This window comes from Gymnoscopelus microlampas, assembly GCF_963454915.1.
Source record: "Gymnoscopelus microlampas genome assembly, chromosome: 9".
NCBI lineage: Eukaryota > Metazoa > Chordata > Actinopteri > Myctophiformes > Myctophidae > Gymnoscopelus > Gymnoscopelus microlampas.
The window spans coordinates 53,964,970-53,992,741 of NC_139946.1; the positions used below are offsets into that span (position 1 = coordinate 53,964,970).

General features: G+C 38.1%; 1 protein-coding gene across 1 annotated transcript; it reads right to left on the reverse strand.

Annotated features, from left to right (window-relative positions):
- Positions 1-3,995: 3,995 nt before the first annotated feature.
- LOC311052118 (uncharacterized protein) lies at positions 3,996-7,185 on the reverse strand. The gene is made up of 5 exons (XM_084066930.1): positions 6,959-7,185; positions 5,693-5,762; positions 5,424-5,561; positions 5,158-5,311; positions 3,996-4,517 (listed from the first exon to the last, which is right to left on the reverse strand). Exons 1-4 carry the CDS (start codon positions 7,148-7,150, stop codon positions 5,238-5,240), a joined length of 474 nt encoding a protein of 157 aa, XP_083923056.1. The 5' UTR covers positions 7,151-7,185; the 3' UTR covers positions 3,996-4,517; positions 5,158-5,237.
- Positions 7,186-27,772: the final 20,587 nt, after the last annotated feature.

Sequence of the window (27,772 nt, forward strand, 5' to 3'; positions counted from 1 at the left end):
TTTTTTTTTGGTCCCTAACATTCATCGAGCTCTGGACTTAGTAATTTTTTTTTCGTTTCGGTAGTGACACCATTGTGTCAAAAAAAAAATAATCCCCCAAAAACCTGTTAGGAGTACGTTTCAGGCAATTTTAAGTTGATTGGTAGTGACTTTTTTTTTGGTCCCTAACATTCATCGAGCTCTGGACTTAAAATCTTAAATTTGTTTCATTCAAAAACAGTAGACATTTCTGGGCTCACCTAGAAATGTCACCTAGGCTCAATGTAGCCTGACAGCGCGTCGCAGGTTCGACTCCCAATCCTGACGGCCTTTGCTGCATGTCACTCCCCATCTCTCTCCCCATTTCCTGTCAGCCTACTGTCCTGTCAAATAAAGGCATAAAAACAGTGGACATGTCTCATTAAAAAGGTCTCAGATACAACCAGTAAATGGTTAAATAATGTATATGGGGCAAAACTGGGTGTAATGTGCAGTACGATTTGAAGTGTCATTGTCTGCTGTTTGAACGCCACCACAGCCCACACTGAAGGTACAACATCACAATGCGACCTAGCGGAAAACAGAAAATGGATTAGTATAGAGCCCTGAGGGACTCAACATTATGGGTTTTAAAGGAATAGTTCACCCCCAAAATGACTTTTTTTCTATCGATTATTATCTATCATATTATTGGCTTAGGAATGCGACAAAAACAAAACAATATCCATGAATTCAAGTCTCCATGGGGTGGCTAATCGATATTTTTTGGGTGAACTATCCCTTTAAGTGCTTAGATGTCCAGGTTAAATACCAAACTTTATAATTAGAAGAAATTAGACGAGTGGTTTCTTCTGTGTGTTGACTTTTATTCGTGCAGCATCAGGTTCCGTTTGCTGTCTCATTGTGCGGCTGGGTTCTGTTTACGCCCAGCTATTGCCTGGCCTTCAGCAGTAGCAGGACAGCACAAGCTCATTACCGCTATGTAGCGTCTACCTCGCGCACAATGGATACAATAATTCAAGTTAATTGAATTGGAAGTGAACATAGCGCAAATGCAAATGACATTGACTAGATAATCCTCTTCAATCAAGTGGCAATATTGTGACACCATTGTGTCACTACCGAAACGAAGTTAAATCCGAAAAAATCAATAAGTGTGGAGGCCAAAAAAAAATTGTTCCCCCAAAAACCTGTTAGGAGTACGTTTCAGGCAATTTAAAGTTGATTGGTAGTGACTTTTTTTTTGGTCCCTAACATTCATCGAGCTCTGGACTTAGATTTTTTTTTTTCGTTTTGGTAGTGACACCATTGTGTCAAAAAAAAAATGTTCCCCCAAAAACCTGTTAGGAGTACGTTTCAGGCAATTTAAAGTTGATTGGTAGTGATTTTTTTTTTGGTCCCTAACATTCATCGAGCTCTGGACTTATATTTTTTTTTTTCGTTTTGGTAGTGACACCATTGTGTAAAAAAAAAAATGTTCCCCCAAAAACCTGTTAGGAGTACGTTTCAGGCAATTTAAAGTTGATTGATAGTGACTTTTTTTTTGGTCCTCAACATTCATCGAGCTCTGGACTTAGACATTTTTTTTTCGTTTCGGTAGTGACACCATTGTGTAAAAAAAAAAAAATGTTCCCCCAAAAACCTGTTAGGAGTACGTTTCAGGCAATTTAAAGTTGATTGGTAGTGACTTTTTTTTTTGGTCCCTAACATTCATCGAGCTCTGGACAGTATTTTTTTTTTCGTTTCGGTAGTGACACCATTGTGTAAAAAAAAACATTGTTCCCCCAAAAACCTGTTAGGAGTACGTTTCAGGCAATTTAAAGTTGATTGGTAGTGACTTTTTTTTGGTCCCTAACATTCATCGAGCTCTGGACTTAGTAATTTTTTTTTCGTTTCGGTAGTGACACCATTGTGTCAAAAAAAAAAAAATCCCCCAAAAACCTGTTAGGAGTACGTTTCAGGCAATTTAAAGTTGATTGGTAGTGACTTTTTTTTTGGTCCCTAACATTCATCGAGCTCTGGACTTAGTAATTTTTTTTTCGTTTCGGTAGTGACACCATTGTGTCAAAAAAAATAATAATCCTCCAAAAACCTGTTAGGAGTACGTTTCAAACAATTTTAAGTTGATTGGTAGTGACTTTTTTTTTGGTCCCTAACATTCATCGAGCTCTGGACTTAAAATCTTAAATTTGTTTCATTCAAAAACAGTAGACATTTCTGGGCTCACCTAGAAATGTCACCTAGGCTCAATGTAGCCTGACAGCGCGTCGCAGGTTCGACTCCCAATCCTGACGGCCTTTGCTGCATGTCACTCCCCATCTCTCTCCCCATTTCCTGTCAGCCTACTGTCCTGTCAAATAAAGGCATAAAAACAGTGGACATGTCTCATTAAAAAGGTCTCAGATACAACCAGTAAATGGTTAAATAATGTATATGGGGCAAAACTGGGTGTAATGTGCAGTACGATTTGAAGTGTCATTGTCTGCTGTTTGAACGCCACCACAGCCCACACTGAAGGTACAACATCACAATGCGACCTAGCGGAAAACAGAAAATGGATTAGTATAGAGCCCTGAGGGACTCAACATTATGGGTTTTAAAGGAATAGTTCACCCCCAAAATGACTTTTTTTCTATCGATTATTATCTATCATATTATTGGCTTAGGAATGCGACAAAAACAAAACAATATCCATGAATTCAAGTCTCCATGGGGTGGCTAATCGATATTTTTTGGGTGAACTATCCCTTTAAGTGCTTATGTCCAGGTTAAATACCAAACTTTATAATTAGAAGAAATTAGACGAGTGGTTTCTTCTGTGTGTTGACTTTTATTCGTGCAGCATCAGGTTCCGTTTGCTGTCTCATTGTGCGGCTGGGTTCTGTTTACGCCCAGCTATTGCCTGGCCTTCAGCAGTAGCAGGACAGCACAAGCTCATTACCGCTATGTAGCGTCTACCTCACGCACAATGGATACAATAATTCAAGTTAATTGAATTGGAAGTGAACATAGCGCAAATGCAAATGACATTGACTAGATAATCCTCTTCAATCAAGTGGCATTATTGTGACACCATTGTGTCACTACCGAAACGAAGTTAAATCCGAAAAAATCAATAAGTGTGGAGGCCAAAAAAAAATGTTCCCCCAAAAACCTGTTAGGAGTACGTTTCAGGCAATTTAAAGTTGATTGGTAGTGACTTTTTTTTTGGTCCCTAACATTCATCGAGCTCTGGACTTAGATTTTTTTTTTTCGTTTTGGTAGTGACACCATTGTGTCAAAAAAAAAATGTTCCCCCAAAAACCTGTTAGGAGTACACTGTAACGAATTGGACTGTAGAATTTACAGTTAATAGCTGGCAGCACAGTTGCCAATAAAGTACTGTAATAGCTACTGTAGTTACTGTAAAAAAGAACTACAGTAAATCTAAGTAAAAAAGAACTACAGTAAATCAGAGTATAAGTGTTTTGCAGTTTGTTACTGTAAAAAAGAATTACAGTAAATTACAGTATACATTTTTACAGTTCGTTGCTGTAATTTAAATTACAACAAGTTATTGTAAAATCCATTTACAGCTACTTACTGGCAACTTTTGCTGCCAGTAATAGCTGTAAATACTTAATACAATTTATTATTGTAGATCTGTTTTACAGTTATTTCATTGTTAAATGCAAATTCGTGTTAAATCCAATTAATCAGTGCATTAAATTCTCTTCAACGGTTAGATAAAAGCCAGAGTCATATCTGCAATAAAACATTTATTAAACATTTTTACATTAAGATTGTTTACCTGTAAAACCATCAATATTACAAGTGCAAACTTATTTTTTTTCTCTGTCAGGGGTCAGTAATGATTCTCTTAATTGCATGCTTCTTTAGAAGGCCCGTAGGACATACCCATGTAACCATACAGACATACACGTACCATACACATGCAGACATGGATTATGACACTGTCTCACACATCATGTGACATTTCTGTCTGCATTACAATAATCACATATCCATAGGCCATACTGGTACGCCTAACACCCCCCACCACGCGCACAGACACACACGCATATGGGGGCCCTGATCCAGAAAAGGTTGAGAACCACTGAGATTTTAAACATGAACCTCCCCAGCCAATCGAGTCAGCGGCAGGCAAGCCAGATCCAGACACAGTATTGACAGTGCTGTTAGCCACTGTCAATGCTGTGTACTGGTACCCACAATCTAGCTCACCCACCGCTAGCCCGACCAGCTGAAAAGGTTGAGAACCACTGAAAAATCTGAACCGTACATGAACAGCAAAATGTCACATGTCAGATACACTGTGCAAAGATAAAAGTGCAAACTTTTGCAAACTTTGTGCAAACATCCAACAGGAGAAATGGACGTGGAACCAAAAACATGGAGGCAGTCTTGAGGCATCAAACAAAAACAAAGGCAAATGGCAAAAACCTCTGTTGAGGAGATGGCATATGTCAAAATCCATTCAGGCAGGAGGTCTTAACCAGCAGGTATCCATGGAACACAAGGTTGGAAATCAGCAACATCTGTTAGGGCACAAAAAAGAACACTATAAGTATTGAATGCTGATTATGAGGTGCAGGTGGGAAACAAGCAGAGAAGCTCAGGTATCTACAGGGCTGAGAATTGGGGACAGTTGTGGGAATGGGTGGGGCAGGTGATGAGGAAAGGTGTGGACAGTTAGATGGCAGGTCTGGGGAGGTAATTGGCCTTGGGAGTAGTGACATCCAGAAACTGCCCTGTGATCCTTTCTTCTTACATTAGTTGACTTTCCCTTTTCTGAACAACACCTAGTAGGTATTGCTTTTGCACAACTACTTACACAGGAGATGACAGCCAAAGAAGTCAATAAGTGCACACCATATTCACTTACTAAAGATGTATTTGAAGAAACATGTTTCGGTTAACTATGAAGGTCAGCTAATCGAAACCTTTCTTAAAGAAATAAATACAAATAAAGTGTAACTGAAGACAGTGTTCTAGACCACTTTTCTTCTGAACAACTCCTAAAATCAGAGCATGAGATAGAGATCAAAAAAACTAAATTATAAAACTGTACTGCTTTATTGTGTGTAAAATATGACCTAAGATGGCAAAGCAACATATTAAGAATTTCATTCATATAGTGGGCAAGAGAATGGTCCAAATTCTTTGCACATGACTTACACTCAAAGCCAATTGAAGTCCCATCAGTCGCTTCAGGAGGGAGGCGACGGGAGGACAGACCTAATTGTTCCTCTTCTCTCTCACCTTCCCACTTTTTTGGCCGAGCAGCTTGGTTGTTTTGGTGCCAGTGGTTGGGTTGATCCCAATGAAACATCTGCAATCACAAATCACATACTCTTTATGTAAAAGGTGCACTCACAGCTGCTCTACAAGAGAGCACATCTTTCGAGTTACACATGATGGTTCTACTTCAAGCAGAAAGGTACCTTTGTATGAACTCCAGAGTGTAGCAGGCGTGCCTCTGGTACATAGAGCTGCCATTCCAGCCAGGAAGTTGGTTTGTGGAGCCACAACGACCTGCCCCTCAATGCTCAGCATCCACTGATTGGCTGTGATAACATCACCTAAACATAATTAGACATATGGTTTGCATGTTAACAGTGTTTGTCTGTTGCTTTCCACATACTAAAACATGTCCTCCATTAGTATTAGTATCTGCAATGCTTTAAAACAGATTAGAAACTGTATACACTACCTAGGACAATTAGACGCGGAGAGTCTGGAAGGTTCATTGTCCTTTCGACATCTGCTGCTGTTGCCAACACCTAAAAGACAGAAAACATATATGTAGTCAGGGTAACAGCTTCAACTTGGGCATAACACAAGTTTACAGGTGTACAAGAGTGAAACTATCTTTTGTACAAGCTACCCACACATTAATTGTATTAATAAGAAAAAAATGCCAAACAACAAAACAGAATTCAAGTATCAAATGAAACTAAAAGATATACCAAAATTAAATACAAAATAAAGACATCGTCAGACTCATGTGCAAGTAAAGACAACACGTGGCAGCAGATATAAAAGTGGGTGAGAATGGAGTGCATCTACAGTATAGTCACATAAAATGACAGTGCTGCTGCGAGGGCACGGTAGCGCCTGCAGTCGGTAGCGCTGTCACCTCACAGCTAGAAGGTCCTGGGCTCGATTCCCGCCGGGGACGCTGTGGGCGTGTCTTCTCCTCCGCGTCATCAGCGCCCATACCCTAGGTGGGATTGGCGAAAGGGCCTACTCTGTGTGGAGTTTGCATGTTCTCCCCGTGTCTCTCAGGGTAGTTAATACCCTCACAAAAACATGCACTAATGCTGGTGGCTATAACGCCTCCCCCATGACAGCCGGGGCGCCTGATGGAGGGGAAAGGAACTGGTTGGAATAACGTGTTCCTTCCACACGCTACGTCCAGGGAAACTCCCCCCTATCAGGTGACAACAAGGTCAGTTGGCTCTCATGCATTGAAGGAGGCATGAGCTCGGCCCTGGCCTCCCTAGGCTGGTGAGGAGAGTCTAGTGCCCAGGATCACTTAGAAAATTGGCACCGGGTGGAAAATAAGGGTTACAAAATTGTGGGATAAAAATTAAAGTAAAAACAAAACATGACAGTGCTGTGCCAGTATAAAATGACACAGCATCTAAAGGCTGGTTTATACTTAGTTGCACATCAGTGTCATGCACCAAAAATAGCAGATCTACACGCTCAGAATGCATCACAATGCACACGTTCTGAGCTTAGATCAGCTATTTTCAGCGTTCAATACTGACATGCAAGTATAATTGAGACGTAAGCAGGGGCTCAGCACCTGTTCAGCAGCCTGACAACCTTGCTGTGGAAACTGTCCCTGAGGGTCAGTTCATTCAGCATTTAATGCTGCGTTATCGCCTGCCTGACTGTAGCAGAGTGGGCTGATTGTAAAATACACAATATGAATGTCAAAAGCTTTAAAATATGATAATTTCATACTCACATCTGCCTGCAAAATGAGTCCATCTAGGTCTTCCTTGAAGTGTGCCATCAGCAGTAGGATCACACATGGTGATGGGTCACAGTTTTCTTCATGGTCGTACTTCACCAGGATGCGCTTGACCTCATCAGCATTAGACTTCTGCTGGAAAAACCGAAGGATCAGCTTCTCTTTTTCGTGCATAGCCTGCTCCATTTTATCCAGGATGCCACTGTCTGTGAGTAATTGGAAATGGCTGTACAGCAACTTTGGTGTGAACAGATATGGCCACTCATTCTTCAGCTCAGAAATCGAAGGAGATGGGCTGGCCTGGCATTGATGTTTTTTCTTTGTAGGTAGTAGGTTTCTTGCATTAACTGAGTCAAATGTCCTCTCTCTGCCCCATTTGGCTCCTTGGTGCTGTACATGTCTTTCATTTCCCTCTGCTTCTCTTTGAGACTCTCTTCAGTTTCATCAGGTGGACAGTCAGGCTGCCATCTCACACAGCCATACTGGTCAGCTGGTCCTTTTGCCATGTCTGCAAGTGAATTTGAGCTCTTCCTTTTCAAGTCTCACCTATACAGAGATCATAAGCAGTCTCACAGGAGGAGTGTTACAGACCAACACATTGGCACAACACTGATTTGTCAGATTGAATTTTGTCAGATCACATTTACAATCTTAAGAATTTCCTTAATCATTTGAAAGGCCATATATTAGAGGGCAGGAAAATAACATGTCCTTTTTCCCTGCAGAGAATGCATGTGATAAATATTTGATCTATTGTCCGGCAAAATGTTAAGTGTCAGATACACTGCCAGTATCTTGTGTTTTTTTCGGCCTGATCCTAGCAGATTGGCGACCTCAAAAGCATCTTGATAAAGGATCAAGGCAAACGATGATGTTTCACTTTTAAATAAGACATTGTCAGTAGTATTCTGTCCATCCCATACATCCATGAACACATCACGAGTAGAGAGGCGAGAATGGGCCTTTTCATACTGCTGTTTGAAACCCTCGTTTTCAAACAGGGACGTTAGAGTTTCTTTTATTGGCACATATTGTGCAAAGCATTCTTTTCCTGACAAATTTGTATAGATACAAGGGGAGAGGTTGAACATAATTGAAGCTGTTTTTAAACACTGACTTACGACGCTGATCTGTACGCAAAATGTTGTTGGCCTTTTTTAATGTCATCTTTTGCAAGCTCTTCAATTACATCTGTAATCGTCATGTCAGGCACCCCAAGCACGGACAATTTCTCTTTAAGCTTTGAAAAGAGATGTGACTGAACAACATCATGAATGTCTTGGACCTCTTCAATTATAGTCTGAATAACTGACGCTGGTAAAAGTAGCTTAGCCTGAAGCTTCAAATAAAACAAAGACAAGTTCTTTAAAAAGAGGTCTTTATCTACACTATCATAAAGTTCACCGGTCTCAGGCTGTTCATCACTCTCAGTGAGAGAAGTGGAGGGCTGACTCTCAGTTTGCGATGGGTTTTCAAACTGTGCTAGTTGGGATGGGTGTTGAAACATTGCCTCATCATGTAGATGCTCAGCTGAACTGTTTTTGTGTGTCCTCGAAACATGAGATGAAAATGTGGATTTCACACCAAATGTTTTCTCACAACCCCTAAAAGGACATGTTATTTTCCTGCCCTCTTGTATATGGCCTTTCAAATGATTAAGGAAATTCTTAAGATTTGTAAAGGTGATCTGACAAAATTCAATCTGACAAATCAGTGTTGTGCCAATGTGTTGGTCTGTAACACTCCTCCTGTGAGACTGCTTATGATCTCTGTATAGGTGAGACTTAAAGGCTGCAAACTTTCTGAATGCACGGGTACAATCAGGTGCACCACAGGTAAAAAGGAAGTTTGGCGCATTACTGTGAAATAAAACCTACTATGGTTTTACTCTCATGGGCACACTGTTTGCAGAAAAACATTTCTGGGCTCTGAAGAGATTTGTTTTTTCCTAGTGGTTTCACCTTTTCACTTCTTCTTGACCAGTCTTTGCACTGCGCACTTTCAGCATCTGTAACAGTAGAAAGTAAAAACATTATAAGACATTATTTGTGCCATCGACAGTAAATTAAAAAGGTAATATTAACTCATCAGATTGCTCATAATTCATTCAGTTCTTCTGATGAACTCAATGCAGAACTGACTAATGAACTCATGTTATAGCTGTCTGTATATATATATATATATATATATATATATATATATATATATATATATATATATATATATATATATATATATATGTATGTGTGTATATCTGTCTGTCTGTCTCTTATATGTCATCATGATTTGTGTGCATGGGGATCTCATTTTAAACAAGCTTAGTGCTTTATGAGTTTTCCAGTTTAGTAGACCTTGTATTGTGAATTTGTACTTCCATGTACTGTTATGTACTGTCATGTACTGTTCTCATCTCTTACTAAATAAAGTACATCAATCAATCAATCAAAATCAGTGGTTCTTAAACATTTTCGTGTCAAGGACCCCTAATTAGTATGTACTTGGCCAAGGACTCGAGACACATTTTGTTCACTTGGTTTAACAGCTGATCTACATGCTCACAACACAACACATGCAATGCACTGTGAGCTTGTAGATCTGCTATTTTCAAAAGCAAATGTATAGGGTTTAAGTTGTTAAACTGATTTTGATGCTATTTGCTAATGTAGCTGGGGACCACCTGAACCCCCCCATGACCCCTGGGGGTCTCTGGTTTCCACTTTGAGAACCACTGTTATGCATTACCTGCTTTTGTTAGCTACTGTGTGCAAAGCAAAACAAACTAAAAAAACGGATTACCAAATTTGTCTGCACACTAAAATCCTCAATAATATAATTCTCTTTAAGGATCCACTGGTACCATTTGTACTTCTCTATTAATTAAATTATTTTACTTTGTACTGTAGGCTCAAAACAAGATTCATAGATAAACTAATTACAGTCAAAACAAACGTGGCCTCACCAAGGGATATGTGGCCAACATTAGCTCTCCTTTAAGAGCTAATGTTACTAACTAACACGTTGAATCACATTTTAACGTTTTAGGATTCCTGGTCGCATTGTAACATCATCCATTTATATTAAATCGTACAAACACATGCTTTCCATGTAAAAGCGGTTGATATACCGTTAGTCCTGAAACATGACCGTCATATCATGACGTTTTCTACATTTACAACCCGTACATCTACATCAACGTTCAGATTTAAAATATAAAGCGCTTACCCCAAAGCCACGGATGTTACAATTTGAATCGGGGGGGTGTAAGTATCCGTACCTTCTGTATTGTTCAATAAAAATCATTTTAATCCCATCGGTGGCCATTTTCTCCGAGTTTTCTGCATGCTTTCAACTACGCGACCATCGGTTGGGAGGTGTATTACATTATACACATGCATTAGAACTATAAGAAAATGGCCACCGATCGGATTAAAATACGTTTTATTGAACAATACGTAAGATGCGGGTACTTAGACACACCCGATTAAAATTGTAACATTCGTGGCCGTGGGGTAAGCACTTTATAGTTGAAGTATGAACATTTATGTTGATGTACGCGTTGAAAGTGCAAAAAACAGGTTGAAGTTCCGGCCATGAGGCTCGTGAAAAGACGAGCGTCGTGTGAACCATGGCTAAAACACGGTCGTGCACGGTTACATGAACGTGTTAGTTCATGTAACAGTGCACGACCGTGTTTGTATAACATTTTAATTCCATAAACTAATTAAACTTACCTGTTATTTAGTACAGAAAGCACCACGGTTTGAAAAACAAATCTCTCAGCCGAGAGCCGTTACTCTGCCTCCCGGGGTCTGTGCTTCAAAACCAACAAGCTCCGCCTTGTGCATGAAGGATGTCTGCGGTTCTCAACCTGTGGGTCGAGACCCCCAGGGCGGTCCCCACATATTGGTGGGGGTCTCCAGATAACAGTGAAGTCATCGATCCAGTTTAGAGGACCTTGTATTGTATTGTATTGTGAATTGTACTTCCATGTACTTTTACCATGTCTTTCTAAATAAAGTATTCAATCAATCAATCAAAGTGACATTTTAAGTAACCATTTCAATACCTTAAAAAATAAAAATAAATCAAAGAAAAAGACCATTGCTGCATTACAATAATCAACAAACTATACTATAAAAACTGGTCAAACATTGGCCAAATTGTCAAATAATATAAGAAAGAGAAGAAAAAAAAAATAGCTGATCTGCAATAAGAAGTTATAGATTTTTGAAATAGTTCAAAGTTAAGCTTTTCTCACATTTTTCAAAAATATTTTTTTTAAATTAAAAAACATGTTTTCAGACTCAAAAGAGGACGCTGAATCGAATAGGCTAGGTCTCGATTTTGTATGACCCTTATAAAGTGGTTTAAACAAGCGTTAAAGTTTCATAAACTTGGAAGCTTTTTTCACAAACATATTATTATTATTATTATTTTATTTTGACCCTTCCACCCTCTTATTTAGATGATTTTGAGTCGAACGGTAGGTTACACAATTGTCTAGAATTGTTTAATAGGGAAGTTATAGATTTTTGAAATAGTTCAAAGTTTAGCTTTTCTCACATTTTTTAAAAATATTTTATTTTTAAATTTAAAAACACTTTTTCTGACTCAGAAAAGGACGCTGAATTGAATGGAATAGGTCTCGATTTTCTAGGACCTTGGGAAATACAAAAGCTCACCAAAAAGATTGGACGTTGACTTTTGTCACAAAATTTAGCACAAAATCTGGAACTAATCGCTCCAGATATTTTTTTAAAATCTAAAACTTCTCTCCATCCATATTGAGAGTAAGCAGGATATTTTGGCACCAGCCCTGATTTTTTTTGACACTGATAAAGCTCAAAGGTCAGCGAAAAGACTGCAAAGGTCAACCCTCGTTAAATTTTTAGAAATTGTATTTTTCTTCGAGACTCTGGTTTTAGACAAATATGATGACGCTGATTCCAAATATTTACGTTTTATTTTTCTCGGAAAACAGGAAGTGCCTCAAAAGGCCACTTCCTAGTTGGTTTTAGGGTGTTCCAGGCCCGTGATTTCCCCGATATATTTTTTTCCTAAATCTACACGTAAAATAATGCCAAAAGTCGAAATGATCAAACCCTGATATCAAATCATGATTTAATTATCCTTTAATTGGCTATGGTTACGGCTTCGCTATCTTGCTCAATATCTCGAATACGATAAGGACTTAGGGTCCACTTTTTGGATATGTTGTAGAGCTGGCTGAGACGCACGCATGGATGTCTTGTTTGTCCCAGTATGGCACTTTTTTTTTTTTGAGTTTGTCCTTTGGTATGGTCTTAAGGTTTAAGACTCTATGAGCCTTCCGAAAGTGTAGAAGGTCAACTTAGGAGTGTCGTACCGTGACAAACAAGACATCCACGTGTGCGCCTTAGCGAGCTGTACAACATATCCAAAAGGCGGATTCTAAAGATGTATAGTTATTGAGATATATCACTTTATTGCACGTAATAACTTGACATTGGACCCTAGGCAATTAAGGAGAACGGTATGGCCGTGTGTCAGGAGAGTTATATGTTCGCGTTCGGGGTGACGCGCTGGCCCAGAATTTGGTGTTCAATTTCATTTTTAATCCTTTCAAACAGTTAAATGCATTTTTTAGTGCATAAACAAGAAGTTGTAGGATAAAATTAATTATGATGATGATGACTGATAATGATGATGATGTTCACATCATGTAAAGCACTTTATGATTTCCAAAAATGTAAAGTGTGGTATAAATAAATGATATTATTATGAATATGTATACTTTACATATTACTGTAAAACTACATTCTACAGTTAGAATATAACCTGACTGTAATTCTTACAATATGTTACTGTGGAAAAATGCAGTAAGTTTCTGTAATGATTTTTTTTCCCATGATGCATTGCAAAATACAGTTAAACATTGTAAAATGACAGAACAGTAAATTACTGTACATTTTTACTGTAGAATATAAACTGACTGTAATTTCTACATTATGTTACTGTGGAAAAATGCAGTAACTTTCTGTAATGATTTTTTCCCATGATGCATTGCAAAATGCAGTTAAACATTGTAAAATGACAGAACAATAAGTTACTGTAAATTTTTACTGTAGAAATTACAGAAAAGTGTTACAGTGTACGTTTCAGGCAATTTAAAGTTGATTGATAGTGACTTTTTTTTTGGTCCCTAACATTCATCGAGCTCTGGACTTAGAAATTTTGTTTTCGTTTCGGTAGTGACACCATTGTGTCAAAAAAAAAATTGTTCCCCCAAAAACCTGTTAGGAGTACGTTTCAGGCAATTTAAAGTTGATTGGTAGTGACTTTTTTTTTTGGTCCCTAACATTCATCGAGCTCTGGACAGTAATTTTTTTTTCGTTTCGGTAGTGACACCATTGTGTAAAAAAAAACATTGTTCCCCCAAAAACCTGTTAGGAGTACGTTTCAGGCAATTTAAAGTTGATTGGTAGTGACTTTTTTTTGGTCCCTAACATTCATCGAGCTCTGGACTTAGTAATTTTTTTTTCGTTTCGGTAGTGACACCATTGTGTCAAAAAAAAAAAAAATCCCCCAAAAACCTGTTAGGAGTACGTTTCAGGCAATTTAAAGTTGATTGGTAGTGACTTTTTTTTTGGTCCCTAACATTCATCGAGCTCTGGACAGTAATTTTTTTTTCGTTTCGGTAGTGACACCATTGTGTAAAAAAAAACATTGTTCCCCCAAAAACCTGTTAGGAGTACGTTTCAGGCAATTTAAAGTTGATTGGTAGTGACTTTTTTTTTTGTCCCTAACATTCATCGAGCTCTGGACAGTAATTTATTTTTCGTTTCGGTAGTGACACCATTGTGTAAAAAAAAACATTGTTCCCCCAAAAACCTGTTAGGAGTACGTTTCAGGCAATTTAAAGTTGATTGGTAGTGACTTTTTTTTTGGTCCCTAACATTCATCGAGCTCTGGACAGTAATTTTTTTTTCGTTTCGGTAGTGACACCATTGTGTAAAAAAAAACATTGTTCCCCCAAAAACCTGTTAGGAGTACGTTTCAGGCAATTTAAAGTTGATTGGTAGTGACTTTTTTTTGGTCCCTAACATTCATCGAGCTCTGGACTTAGATTTTTTTTTTTCGTTTTGGTAGTGACACCATTGTGTCAAAAAAAAAATGTTCCCCCAAAAACCTGTTAGGAGTACGTTTCAGGCAATTTAAAGTTGATTGGTAGTGACTTTTTTTTTGGTCCCTAACATTCATCGAGCTCTGGACTTAGTAATTTTTTTTTCGTTTCGGTAGTGACACCATTGTGTCAAAAAAAAAAAAGATCCCCCAAAAACCTGTTAGGAGTACGTTTCAGGCAATTTAAAGTTGATTGGTAGTCACTTTTTTTTGGTCCCTAACATTCATCGAGCTCTGGACTTAGTAATTTTTTTTTCGTTTCGGTAGTGACACCATTGTGTCAAAAAAAAAAGAATCCCCCAAAAACCTGTTAGGAGTACGTTTCAGGCAATTTTAAGTTGATTGGTAGTGACTTTTTTTTTGGTCCCTAACATTCATCGAGCTCTGGACTTAAAATCTTAAATTTGTTTCATTCAAAAACAGTAGACATTTCTGGGCTCACCTAGAAATGTCACCTAGGCTCAATGTAGCCTGACAGCGCGTCGCAGGTTCGACTCCCAATCCTGACGGCCTTTGCTGCATGTCACTCCCCATCTCTCTCCCCATTTCCTGTCAGCCTACTGTCCTGTCAAATAAAGGCATAAAAACAGTGGACATGTCTCATTAAAAAGGTCTCAGATACAACCAGTAAATGGTTAAATAATGTATATGGGGCAAACCTGGGTGTAATGTGCAGTACGATTTGAAGTGTCATTGTCTGCTGTTTGAACGCCACCACAGCCCACACTGAAGGTACAACATCACAATGCGACCTAGCGGAAAACAGAAAATGGATTAGTATAGAGCCCTGAGGGACTCAACATTATGGGTTTTAAAGGAATAGTTCACCCCCAAAATGACTTTTTTTCTATCGATTATTATCTATCATATTATTGGCTTAGGAATGCGACAAAAACAAAACAATATCCATGAATTCAAGTCTCCATGGGGTGGCTAATCGATATTTTTTGGGTGAACTATCCCTTTAAGTGCTTAGATGTCCAGGTTAAATACCAAACTTTATAATTAGAAGAAATTAGACGAGTGGTTTCTTCTGTGTGTTGACTTTTATTCGTGCAGCATCAGGTTCCGTTTGCTGTCTCATTGTGCGGCTGGGTTCTGTTTACGCCCAGCTATTGCCTGGCCTTCAGCAGTAGCAGGACAGCACAAGCTCATTACCGCTATGTAGCGTCTACCTCGCGCACAATGGATACAATAATTCAAGTTAATTGAATTGGAAGTGAACATAGCGCAAATGCAAATGACATTGACTAGATAATCCTCTTCAATCAAGTGGCATTATTGTGACACCATTGTGTCACTACCGAAACGAAGTTAAATCCGAAAAAAATCAATAAGTGTGGAGGCCAAAAAAAAATTGTTCCCCCAAAAACCTGTTAGGAGTACGTTTCAGGCAATTTAAAGTTGATTGGTAGTGACTTTTTTTTTGGTCCCTAACATTCATCGAGCTCTGGACTTAGATTTTTTTTTTTCGTTTTGGTAGTGACACCATTGTGTCAAAAAAAAATGTTCCCCCAAAAACCTGTTAGGAGTACGTTTCAGGCAATTTAAAGTTGATTGATAGTGACTTTTTTTTTGGTCCTCAACATTCATCGAGCTCTGGACTTAGACATTTTTTTTTCGTTTCGGTAGTGACACCATTGTGTAAAAAAAAAAAAATGTTCCCCCAAAAACCTGTTAGGAGTACGTTTCAGGCAATTTAAAGTTGATTGGTAGTGACTTTTTTTTTTGGTCCCTAACATTCATCGAGCTCTGGACAGTATTTTTTTTTTCGTTTCGGTAGTGACACCATTGTGTAAAAAAAAACATTGTTCCCCCAAAAACCTGTTAGGAGTACGTTTCAGGCAATTTAAAGTTGATTGGTAGTGACTTTTTTTTGGTCCCTAACATTCATCGAGCTCTGGACTTAGTAATTTTTTTTTCGTTTCGGTAGTGACACCATTGTGTCAAAAAAAAAAAAATCCCCCAAAAACCTGTTAGGAGTACGTTTCAGGCAATTTAAAGTTGATTGGTAGTGACTTTTTTTTTGGTCCCTAACATTCATCGAGCTCTGGACTTAGTAATTTTTTTTTCGTTTCGGTAGTGACACCATTGTGTAAAAAAAAACATTGTTCCCCCAAAAACCTGTTAGGAGTACGTTTCAGGCAATTTAAAGTTGATTGGTAGTGACTTTTTTTTTTGTCCCTAACATTCATCGAGCTCTGGACAGTAATTTATTTTTCGTTTCGGTAGTGACACCATTGTGTAAAAAAAAACATTGTTCCCCCAAAAACCTGTTAGGAGTACGTTTCAGGCAATTTAAAGTTGATTGGTAGTGACTTTTTTTTTGGTCCCTAACATTCATCGAGCTCTGGACTTAGATTTTTTTTTTTCGTTTTGGTAGTGACACCATTGTGTCAAAAAAGAAATGTTCCCCCAAAAACCTGTTAGGAGTACGTTTCAGGCAATTTAAAGTTGATTGGTAGTGACTTTTTTTTTGGTCCCTAACATTCATCGAGCTCTGGACTTAGATTTTTTTTTTTCGTTTTGGTAGTGACACCATTGTGTCAAAAAAAAAATGTTCCCCCAAAAACCTGTTAGGAGTACGTTTCAGGCAATTTAAAGTTGATTGATAGTGACTTTTTTTTTGGTCCTCAACATTCATCGAGCTCTGGACTTAGACATTTTTTTTTCGTTTCGGTAGTGACACCATTGTGTAAAAAAAAAAAAATGTTCCCCCAAAAACCTGTTAGGAGTACGTTTCAGGCAATTTAAAGTTGATTGGTAGTGACTTTTTTTTTTGGTCCCTAACATTCATCGAGCTCTGGACAGTATTTTTTTTTTCGTTTCGGTAGTGACACCATTGTGTAAAAAAAAACATTGTTCCCCCAAAAACCTGTTAGGAGTACGTTTCAGGCAATTTAAAGTTGATTGGTAGTGACTTTTTTTTGGTCCCTAACATTCATCGAGCTCTGGACTTAGTAATTTTTTTTTCGTTTCGGTAGTGACACCATTGTGTCAAAAAAAAAAAAATCCCCCAAAAACCTGTTAGGAGTACGTTTCAGGCAATTTAAAGTTGATTGGTAGTGACTTTTTTTTTGGTCCCTAACATTCATCGAGCTCTGGACTTAAAATCTTAAATTTGTTTCATTCAAAAACAGTAGACATTTCTGGGCTCACCTAGAAATGTCACCTAGGCTCAATGTAGCCTGACAGCGCGTCGCAGGTTCGACTCCCAATCCTGACGGCCTTTGCTGCATGTCACTCCCCATCTCTCTCCCCATTTCCTGTCAGCCTACTGTCCTGTCAAATAAAGGCATAAAAACAGTGGACATGTCTCATTAAAAAGGTCTCAGATACAACCAGTAAATGGTTAAATAATGTATATGGGGCAAACCTGGGTGTAATGTGCAGTACGATTTGAAGTGTCATTGTCTGCTGTTTGAACGCCACCACAGCCCACACTGAAGGTACAACATCACAATGCGACCTAGCGGAAAACAGAAAATGGATTAGTATAGAGCCCTGAGGGACTCAACATTATGGGTTTTAAAGGAATAGTTCACCCCCAAAATGACTTTTTTTCTATTGATTATTATCTATCATATTATTGGCTTAGGAATGCGACAAAAACAAAACAATATCCATGAATTCAAGTCTCCATGGGGTGGCTAATCGATATTTTTTGGGTGAACTATCCCTTTAAGTGCTTAGATGTCCAGGTTAAATACCAAACTTTATAATTAGAAGAAATTAGACGAGTGGTTTCTTCTGTGTGTTGACTTTTATTCGTGCAGCATCAGGTTCCGTTTGCTGTCTCATTGTGCGGCTGGGTTCTGTTTACGCCCAGCTATTGCCTGGCCTTCAGCAGTAGCAGGACAGCACAAGCTCATTACCGCTATGTAGCGTCTACCTCGCGCACAATGGATACAATAATTCAAGTTAATTGAATTGGAAGTGAACATAGCGCAAATGCAAATGACATTGACTAGATAATCCTCTTCAATCAAGTGGCATTATTGTGACACCATTGTGTCACTACCGAAACGAAGTTAAATCCGAAAAAATCAATAAGTGTGGAGGCCAAAAAAAAATTGTTCCCCCAAAAACCTGTTAGGAGTACGTTTCAGGCAATTTAAAGTTGATTGGTAGTGACTTTTTTTTTGGTCCCTAACATTCATCGAGCTCTGGACTTAGATTTTTTTTTTTCGTTTTGGTAGTGACACCATTGTGTCAAAAAAAAAATGTTCCCCCAAAAACCTGTTAGGAGTACGTTTCAGGCAATTTAAAGTTGATTGATAGTGACTTTTTTTTTGGTCCCTAACATTCATCGAGCTCTGGACTTAGAAATTTTGTTTTCGTTTCGGTAGTGACACCATTGTGTCAAAAAAAAAATTGTTCCCCCAAAAACCTGTTAGGAGTACGTTTCAGGCAATTTAAAGTTGATTGGTAGTGACTTTTTTTTTTGGTCCCTAACATTCATCGAGCTCTGGACAGTAATTTTTTTTTCGTTTCGGTAGTGACACCATTGTGTAAAAAAAAACATTGTTCCCCCAAAAACCTGTTAGGAGTACGTTTCAGGCAATTTAAAGTTGATTGGTAGTGACTTTTTTTTGGTCCCTAACATTCATCGAGCTCTGGACTTAGTAATTTTTTTTTCGTTTCGGTAGTGACACCATTGTGTCAAAAAAAAAAAAAATCCCCCAAAAACCTGTTAGGAGTACGTTTCAGGCAATTTAAAGTTGATTGGTAGTGACTTTTTTTTTGGTCCCTAACATTCATCGAGCTCTGGACAGTAATTTTTTTTTCGTTTCGGTAGTGACACCATTGTGTAAAAAAAAACATTGTTCCCCCAAAAACCTGTTAGGAGTACGTTTCAGGCAATTTAAAGTTGATTGGTAGTGACTTTTTTTTTTGTCCCTAACATTCATCGAGCTCTGGACAGTAATTTATTTTTCGTTTCGGTAGTGACACCATTGTGTAAAAAAAAACATTGTTCCCCCAAAAACCTGTTAGGAGTACGTTTCAGGCAATTTAAAGTTGATTGGTAGTGACTTTTTTTTTGGTCCCTAACATTCATCGAGCTCTGGACAGTAATTTTTTTTTCGTTTCGGTAGTGACACCATTGTGTAAAAAAAAACATTGTTCCCCCAAAAACCTGTTAGGAGTACGTTTCAGGCAATTTAAAGTTGATTGGTAGTGACTTTTTTTTGGTCCCTAACATTCATCGAGCTCTGGACTTAGATTTTTTTTTTTCGTTTTGGTAGTGACACCATTGTGTCAAAAAAAAAATGTTCCCCCAAAAACCTGTTAGGAGTACGTTTCAGGCAATTTAAAGTTGATTGGTAGTGACTTTTTTTTTGGTCCCTAACATTCATCGAGCTCTGGACTTAGTAATTTTTTTTTCGTTTCGGTAGTGACACCATTGTGTCAAAAAAAAAAAAGATCCCCCAAAAACCTGTTAGGAGTACGTTTCAGGCAATTTAAAGTTGATTGGTAGTCACTTTTTTTTGGTCCCTAACATTCATCGAGCTCTGGACTTAGTAATTTTTTTTTCGTTTCGGTAGTGACACCATTGTGTAAAAAAAAAAAGAATCCCCCAAAAACCTGTTAGGAGTACGTTTCAGGCAATTTTAAGTTGATTGGTAGTGACTTTTTTTTTGGTCCCTAACATTCATCGAGCTCTGGACTTAAAATCTTAAATTTGTTTCATTCAAAAACAGTAGACATTTCTGGGCTCACCTAGAAATGTCACCTAGGCTCAATGTAGCCTGACAGCGCGTCGCAGGTTCGACTCCCAATCCTGACGGCCTTTGCTGCATGTCACTCCCCATCTCTCTCCCCATTTCCTGTCAGCCTACTGTCCTGTCAAATAAAGGCATAAAAACAGTGGACATGTCTCATTAAAAAGGTCTCAGATACAACCAGTAAATGGTTAAATAATGTATATGGGGCAAACCTGGGTGTAATGTGCAGTACGATTTGAAGTGTCATTGTCTGCTGTTTGAACGCCACCACAGCCCACACTGAAGGTACAACATCACAATGCGACCTAGCGGAAAACAGAAAATGGATTAGTATAGAGCCCTGAGGGACTCAACATTATGGGTTTTAAAGGAATAGTTCACCCCCAAAATGACTTTTTTTCTATCGATTATTATCTATCATATTATTGGCTTAGGAATGCGACAAAAACAAAACAATATCCATGAATTCAAGTCTCCATGGGGTGGCTAATCGATATTTTTTGGGTGAACTATCCCTTTAAGTGCTTAGATGTCCAGGTTAAATACCAAACTTTATAATTAGAAGAAATTAGACGAGTGGTTTCTTCTGTGTGTTGACTTTTATTCGTGCAGCATCAGGTTCCGTTTGCTGTCTCATTGTGCGGCTGGGTTCTGTTTACGCCCAGCTATTGCCTGGCCTTCAGCAGTAGCAGGACAGCACAAGCTCATTACCGCTATGTAGCGTCTACCTCGCGCACAATGGATACAATAATTCAAGTTAATTGAATTGGAAGTGAACATAGCGCAAATGCAAATGACATTGACTAGATAATCCTCTTCAATCAAGTGGCATTATTGTGACACCATTGTGTCACTACCGAAACGAAGTTAAATCCGAAAAAAATCAATAAGTGTGGAGGCCAAAAAAAAATTGTTCCCCCAAAAACCTGTTAGGAGTACGTTTCAGGCAATTTAAAGTTGATTGGTAGTGACTTTTTTTTTGGTCCCTAACATTCATCGAGCTCTGGACTTAGATTTTTTTTTTTCGTTTTGGTAGTGACACCATTGTGTCAAAAAAAAATGTTCCCCCAAAAACCTGTTAGGAGTACGTTTCAGGCAATTTAAAGTTGATTGATAGTGACTTTTTTTTTGGTCCTCAACATTCATCGAGCTCTGGACTTAGACATTTTTTTTTCGTTTCGGTAGTGACACCATTGTGTAAAAAAAAAAAAATGTTCCCCCAAAAACCTGTTAGGAGTACGTTTCAGGCAATTTAAAGTTGATTGGTAGTGACTTTTTTTTTTGGTCCCTAACATTCATCGAGCTCTGGACAGTATTTTTTTTTTCGTTTCGGTAGTGACACCATTGTGTAAAAAAAAACATTGTTCCCCCAAAAACCTGTTAGGAGTACGTTTCAGGCAATTTAAAGTTGATTGGTAGTGACTTTTTTTTGGTCCCTAACATTCATCGAGCTCTGGACTTAGTAATTTTTTTTTCGTTTCGGTAGTGACACCATTGTGTCAAAAAAAAAAAAATCCCCCAAAAACCTGTTAGGAGTACGTTTCAGGCAATTTAAAGTTGATTGGTAGTGACTTTTTTTTTGGTCCCTAACATTCATCGAGCTCTGGACTTAGTAATTTTTTTTTCGTTTCGGTAGTGACACCATTGTGTAAAAAAAAACATTGTTCCCCCAAAAACCTGTTAGGAGTACGTTTCAGGCAATTTAAAGTTGATTGGTAGTGACTTTTTTTTTTGTCCCTAACATTCATCGAGCTCTGGACAGTAATTTATTTTTCGTTTCGGTAGTGACACCATTGTGTAAAAAAAAACATTGTTCCCCCAAAAACCTGTTAGGAGTACGTTTCAGGCAATTTAAAGTTGATTGGTAGTGACTTTTTTTTTGGTCCCTAACATTCATCGAGCTCTGGACTTAGATTTTTTTTTTTCGTTTTGGTAGTGACACCATTGTGTCAAAAAAGAAATGTTCCCCCAAAAACCTGTTAGGAGTACGTTTCAGGCAATTTAAAGTTGATTGGTAGTGACTTTTTTTTTGGTCCCTAACATTCATCGAGCTCTGGACTTAGATTTTTTTTTTTCGTTTTGGTAGTGACACCATTGTGTCAAAAAAAAAATGTTCCCCCAAAAACCTGTTAGGAGTACGTTTCAGGCAATTTAAAGTTGATTGATAGTGACTTTTTTTTTGGTCCTCAACATTCATCGAGCTCTGGACTTAGACATTTTTTTTTCGTTTCGGTAGTGACACCATTGTGTAAAAAAAAAAAAATGTTCCCCCAAAAACCTGTTAGGAGTACGTTTCAGGCAATTTAAAGTTGATTGGTAGTGACTTTTTTTTTTGGTCCCTAACATTCATCGAGCTCTGGACAGTATTTTTTTTTTCGTTTCGGTAGTGACACCATTGTGTAAAAAAAAACATTGTTCCCCCAAAAACCTGTTAGGAGTACGTTTCAGGCAATTTAAAGTTGATTGGTAGTGACTTTTTTTTGGTCCCTAACATTCATCGAGCTCTGGACTTAGTAATTTTTTTTTCGTTTCGGTAGTGACACCATTGTGTCAAAAAAAAAAAAATCCCCCAAAAACCTGTTAGGAGTACGTTTCAGGCAATTTAAAGTTGATTGGTAGTGACTTTTTTTTTGGTCCCTAACATTCATCGAGCTCTGGACTTAAAATCTTAAATTTGTTTCATTCAAAAACAGTAGACATTTCTGGGCTCACCTAGAAATGTCACCTAGGCTCAATGTAGCCTGACAGCGCGTCGCAGGTTCGACTCCCAATCCTGACGGCCTTTGCTGCATGTCACTCCCCATCTCTCTCCCCATTTCCTGTCAGCCTACTGTCCTGTCAAATAAAGGCATAAAAACAGTGGACATGTCTCATTAAAAAGGTCTCAGATACAACCAGTAAATGGTTAAATAATGTATATGGGGCAAACCTGGGTGTAATGTGCAGTACGATTTGAAGTGTCATTGTCTGCTGTTTGAACGCCACCACAGCCCACACTGAAGGTACAACATCACAATGCGACCTAGCGGAAAACAGAAAATGGATTAGTATAGAGCCCTGAGGGACTCAACATTATGGGTTTTAAAGGAATAGTTCACCCCCAAAATGACTTTTTTTCTATTGATTATTATCTATCATATTATTGGCTTAGGAATGCGACAAAAACAAAACAATATCCATGAATTCAAGTCTCCATGGGGTGGCTAATCGATATTTTTTGGGTGAACTATCCCTTTAAGTGCTTAGATGTCCAGGTTAAATACCAAACTTTATAATTAGAAGAAATTAGACGAGTGGTTTCTTCTGTGTGTTGACTTTTATTCGTGCAGCATCAGGTTCCGTTTGCTGTCTCATTGTGCGGCTGGGTTCTGTTTACGCCCAGCTATTGCCTGGCCTTCAGCAGTAGCAGGACAGCACAAGCTCATTACCGCTATGTAGCGTCTACCTCGCGCACAATGGATACAATAATTCAAGTTAATTGAATTGGAAGTGAACATAGCGCAAATGCAAATGACATTGACTAGATAATCCTCTTCAATCAAGTGGCATTATTGTGACACCATTGTGTCACTACCGAAACGAAGTTAAATCCGAAAAAATCAATAAGTGTGGAGGCCAAAAAAAAATTGTTCCCCCAAAAACCTGTTAGGAGTACGTTTCAGGCAATTTAAAGTTGATTGGTAGTGACTTTTTTTTTGGTCCCTAACATTCATCGAGCTCTGGACTTAGATTTTTTTTTTTCGTTTTGGTAGTGACACCATTGTGTCAAAAAAAAAATGTTCCCCCAAAAACCTGTTAGGAGTACGTTTCAGGCAATTTAAAGTTGATTGATAGTGACTTTTTTTTTGGTCCCTAACATTCATCGAGCTCTGGACTTAGAAATTTTGTTTTCGTTTCGGTAGTGACACCATTGTGTCAAAAAAAAAATTGTTCCCCCAAAAACCTGTTAGGAGTACGTTTCAGGCAATTTAAAGTTGATTGGTAGTGACTTTTTTTTTTGGTCCCTAACATTCATCGAGCTCTGGACAGTAATTTTTTTTTCGTTTCGGTAGTGACACCATTGTGTAAAAAAAAACATTGTTCCCCCAAAAACCTGTTAGGAGTACGTTTCAGGCAATTTAAAGTTGATTGGTAGTGACTTTTTTTTGGTCCCTAACATTCATCGAGCTCTGGACTTAGTAATTTTTTTTTCGTTTCGGTAGTGACACCATTGTGTCAAAAAAAAAAAAAATCCCCCAAAAACCTGTTAGGAGTACGTTTCAGGCAATTTAAAGTTGATTGGTAGTGACTTTTTTTTTGGTCCCTAACATTCATCGAGCTCTGGACAGTAATTTTTTTTTCGTTTCGGTAGTGACACCATTGTGTAAAAAAAAACATTGTTCCCCCAAAAACCTGTTAGGAGTACGTTTCAGGCAATTTAAAGTTGATTGGTAGTGACTTTTTTTTTTGTCCCTAACATTCATCGAGCTCTGGACAGTAATTTATTTTTCGTTTCGGTAGTGACACCATTGTGTAAAAAAAAACATTGTTCCCCCAAAAACCTGTTAGGAGTACGTTTCAGGCAATTTAAAGTTGATTGGTAGTGACTTTTTTTTTGGTCCCTAACATTCATCGAGCTCTGGACAGTAATTTTTTTTTCGTTTCGGTAGTGACACCATTGTGTAAAAAAAAACATTGTTCCCCCAAAAACCTGTTAGGAGTACGTTTCAGGCAATTTAAAGTTGATTGGTAGTGACTTTTTTTTGGTCCCTAACATTCATCGAGCTCTGGACTTAGATTTTTTTTTTTCGTTTTGGTAGTGACACCATTGTGTCAAAAAAAAAATGTTCCCCCAAAAACCTGTTAGGAGTACGTTTCAGGCAATTTAAAGTTGATTGGTAGTGACTTTTTTTTTGGTCCCTAACATTCATCGAGCTCTGGACTTAGTAATTTTTTTTTCGTTTCGGTAGTGACACCATTGTGTCAAAAAAAAAAAAGATCCCCCAAAAACCTGTTAGGAGTACGTTTCAGGCAATTTAAAGTTGATTGGTAGTCACTTTTTTTTGGTCCCTAACATTCATCGAGCTCTGGACTTAGTAATTTTTTTTTCGTTTCGGTAGTGACACCATTGTGTCAAAAAAAAAAGAATCCCCCAAAAACCTGTTAGGAGTACGTTTCAGGCAATTTTAAGTTGATTGGTAGTGACTTTTTTTTTGGTCCCTAACATTCATCGAGCTCTGGACTTAAAATCTTAAATTTGTTTCATTCAAAAACAGTAGACATTTCTGGGCTCACCTAGAAATGTCACCTAGGCTCAATGTAGCCTGACAGCGCGTCGCAGGTTCGACTCCCAATCCTGACGGCCTTTGCTGCATGTCACTCCCCATCTCTCTCCCCATTTCCTGTCAGCCTACTGTCCTGTCAAATAAAGGCATAAAAACAGTGGACATGTCTCATTAAAAAGGTCTCAGATACAACCAGTAAATGGTTAAATAATGTATATGGGGCAAACCTGGGTGTAATGTGCAGTACGATTTGAAGTGTCATTGTCTGCTGTTTGAACGCCACCACAGCCCACACTGAAGGTACAACATCACAATGCGACCTAGCGGAAAACAGAAAATGGATTAGTATAGAGCCCTGAGGGACTCAACATTATGGGTTTTAAAGGAATAGTTCACCCCCAAAATGACTTTTTTTCTATCGATTATTATCTATCATATTATTGGCTTAGGAATGCGACAAAAACAAAACAATATCCATGAATTCAAGTCTCCATGGGGTGGCTAATCGATATTTTTTGGGTGAACTATCCCTTTAAGTGCTTAGATGTCCAGGTTAAATACCAAACTTTATAATTAGAAGAAATTAGACGAGTGGTTTCTTCTGTGTGTTGACTTTTATTCGTGCAGCATCAGGTTCCGTTTGCTGTCTCATTGTGCGGCTGGGTTCTGTTTACGCCCAGCTATTGCCTGGCCTTCAGCAGTAGCAGGACAGCACAAGCTCATTACCGCTATGTAGCGTCTACCTCGCGCACAATGGATACAATAATTCAAGTTAATTGAATTGGAAGTGAACATAGCGCAAATGCAAATGACATTGACTAGATAATCCTCTTCAATCAAGTGGCATTATTGTGACACCATTGTGTCACTACCGAAACGAAGTTAAATCCGAAAAAAATCAATAAGTGTGGAGGCCAAAAAAAAATTGTTCCCCCAAAAACCTGTTAGGAGTACGTTTCAGGCAATTTAAAGTTGATTGGTAGTGACTTTTTTTTTGGTCCCTAACATTCATCGAGCTCTGGACTTAGATTTTTTTTTTTCGTTTTGGTAGTGACACCATTGTGTCAAAAAAAAATGTTCCCCCAAAAACCTGTTAGGAGTACGTTTCAGGCAATTTAAAGTTGATTGATAGTGACTTTTTTTTTGGTCCTCAACATTCATCGAGCTCTGGACTTAGACATTTTTTTTTCGTTTCGGTAGTGACACCATTGTGTAAAAAAAAAAAAATGTTCCCCCAAAAACCTGTTAGGAGTACGTTTCAGGCAATTTAAAGTTGATTGGTAGTGACTTTTTTTTTTGGTCCCTAACATTCATCGAGCTCTGGACAGTATTTTTTTTTTCGTTTCGGTAGTGACACCATTGTGTAAAAAAAAACATTGTTCCCCCAAAAACCTGTTAGGAGTACGTTTCAGGCAATTTAAAGTTGATTGGTAGTGACTTTTTTTTGGTCCCTAACATTCATCGAGCTCTGGACTTAGTAATTTTTTTTTCGTTTCGGTAGTGACACCATTGTGTCAAAAAAAAAAAAATCCCCCAAAAACCTGTTAGGAGTACGTTTCAGGCAATTTAAAGTTGATTGGTAGTGACTTTTTTTTTGGTCCCTAACATTCATCGAGCTCTGGACTTAGTAATTTTTTTTTCGTTTCGGTAGTGACACCATTGTGTAAAAAAAAACATTGTTCCCCCAAAAACCTGTTAGGAGTACGTTTCAGGCAATTTAAAGTTGATTGGTAGTGACTTTTTTTTTTGTCCCTAACATTCATCGAGCTCTGGACAGTAATTTATTTTTCGTTTCGGTAGTGACACCATTGTGTAAAAAAAAACATTGTTCCCCCAAAAACCTGTTAGGAGTACGTTTCAGGCAATTTAAAGTTGATTGGTAGTGACTTTTTTTTTGGTCCCTAACATTCATCGAGCTCTGGACTTAGATTTTTTTTTTTCGTTTTGGTAGTGACACCATTGTGTCAAAAAAGAAATGTTCCCCCAAAAACCTGTTAGGAGTACGTTTCAGGCAATTTAAAGTTGATTGGTAGTGACTTTTTTTTTGGTCCCTAACATTCATCGAGCTCTGGACTTAGATTTTTTTTTTTCGTTTTGGTAGTGACACCATTGTGTCAAAAAAAAAATGTTCCCCCAAAAACCTGTTAGGAGTACGTTTCAGGCAATTTAAAGTTGATTGATAGTGACTTTTTTTTTGGTCCTCAACATTCATCGAGCTCTGGACTTAGACATTTTTTTTTCGTTTCGGTAGTGACACCATTGTGTAAAAAAAAAAAAATGTTCCCCCAAAAACCTGTTAGGAGTACGTTTCAGGCAATTTAAAGTTGATTGGTAGTGACTTTTTTTTTTGGTCCCTAACATTCATCGAGCTCTGGACAGTATTTTTTTTTTCGTTTCGGTAGTGACACCATTGTGTAAAAAAAAACATTGTTCCCCCAAAAACCTGTTAGGAGTACGTTTCAGGCAATTTAAAGTTGATTGGTAGTGACTTTTTTTTGGTCCCTAACATTCATCGAGCTCTGGACTTAGTAATTTTTTTTTCGTTTCGGTAGTGACACCATTGTGTCAAAAAAAAAAAAATCCCCCAAAAACCTGTTAGGAGTACGTTTCAGGCAATTTAAAGTTGATTGGTAGTGACTTTTTTTTTGGTCCCTAAC

Bases quoted from the DNA above. Each gene is read 5' to 3' on its own strand.
- LOC311052118 (XM_084066930.1), bottom strand. From the start codon at position 7,150: ATGGAGCAGGCTATGCACGAAAAAGAGAAGCTGATCCTTCGGTTTTTC. The intron at 5,763-6,958 runs GTGAGTATGAAA...TCTGTCTTTTAG, and splicing joins GACTCATTTTGCAGGCAGAT to GTGTTGGCAACAGCAGCAGA. The intron at 5,562-5,692 runs GTAGTGTATACA...AATTATGTTTAG, and splicing joins TCCGCGTCTAATTGTCCTAG to GTGATGTTATCACAGCCAAT.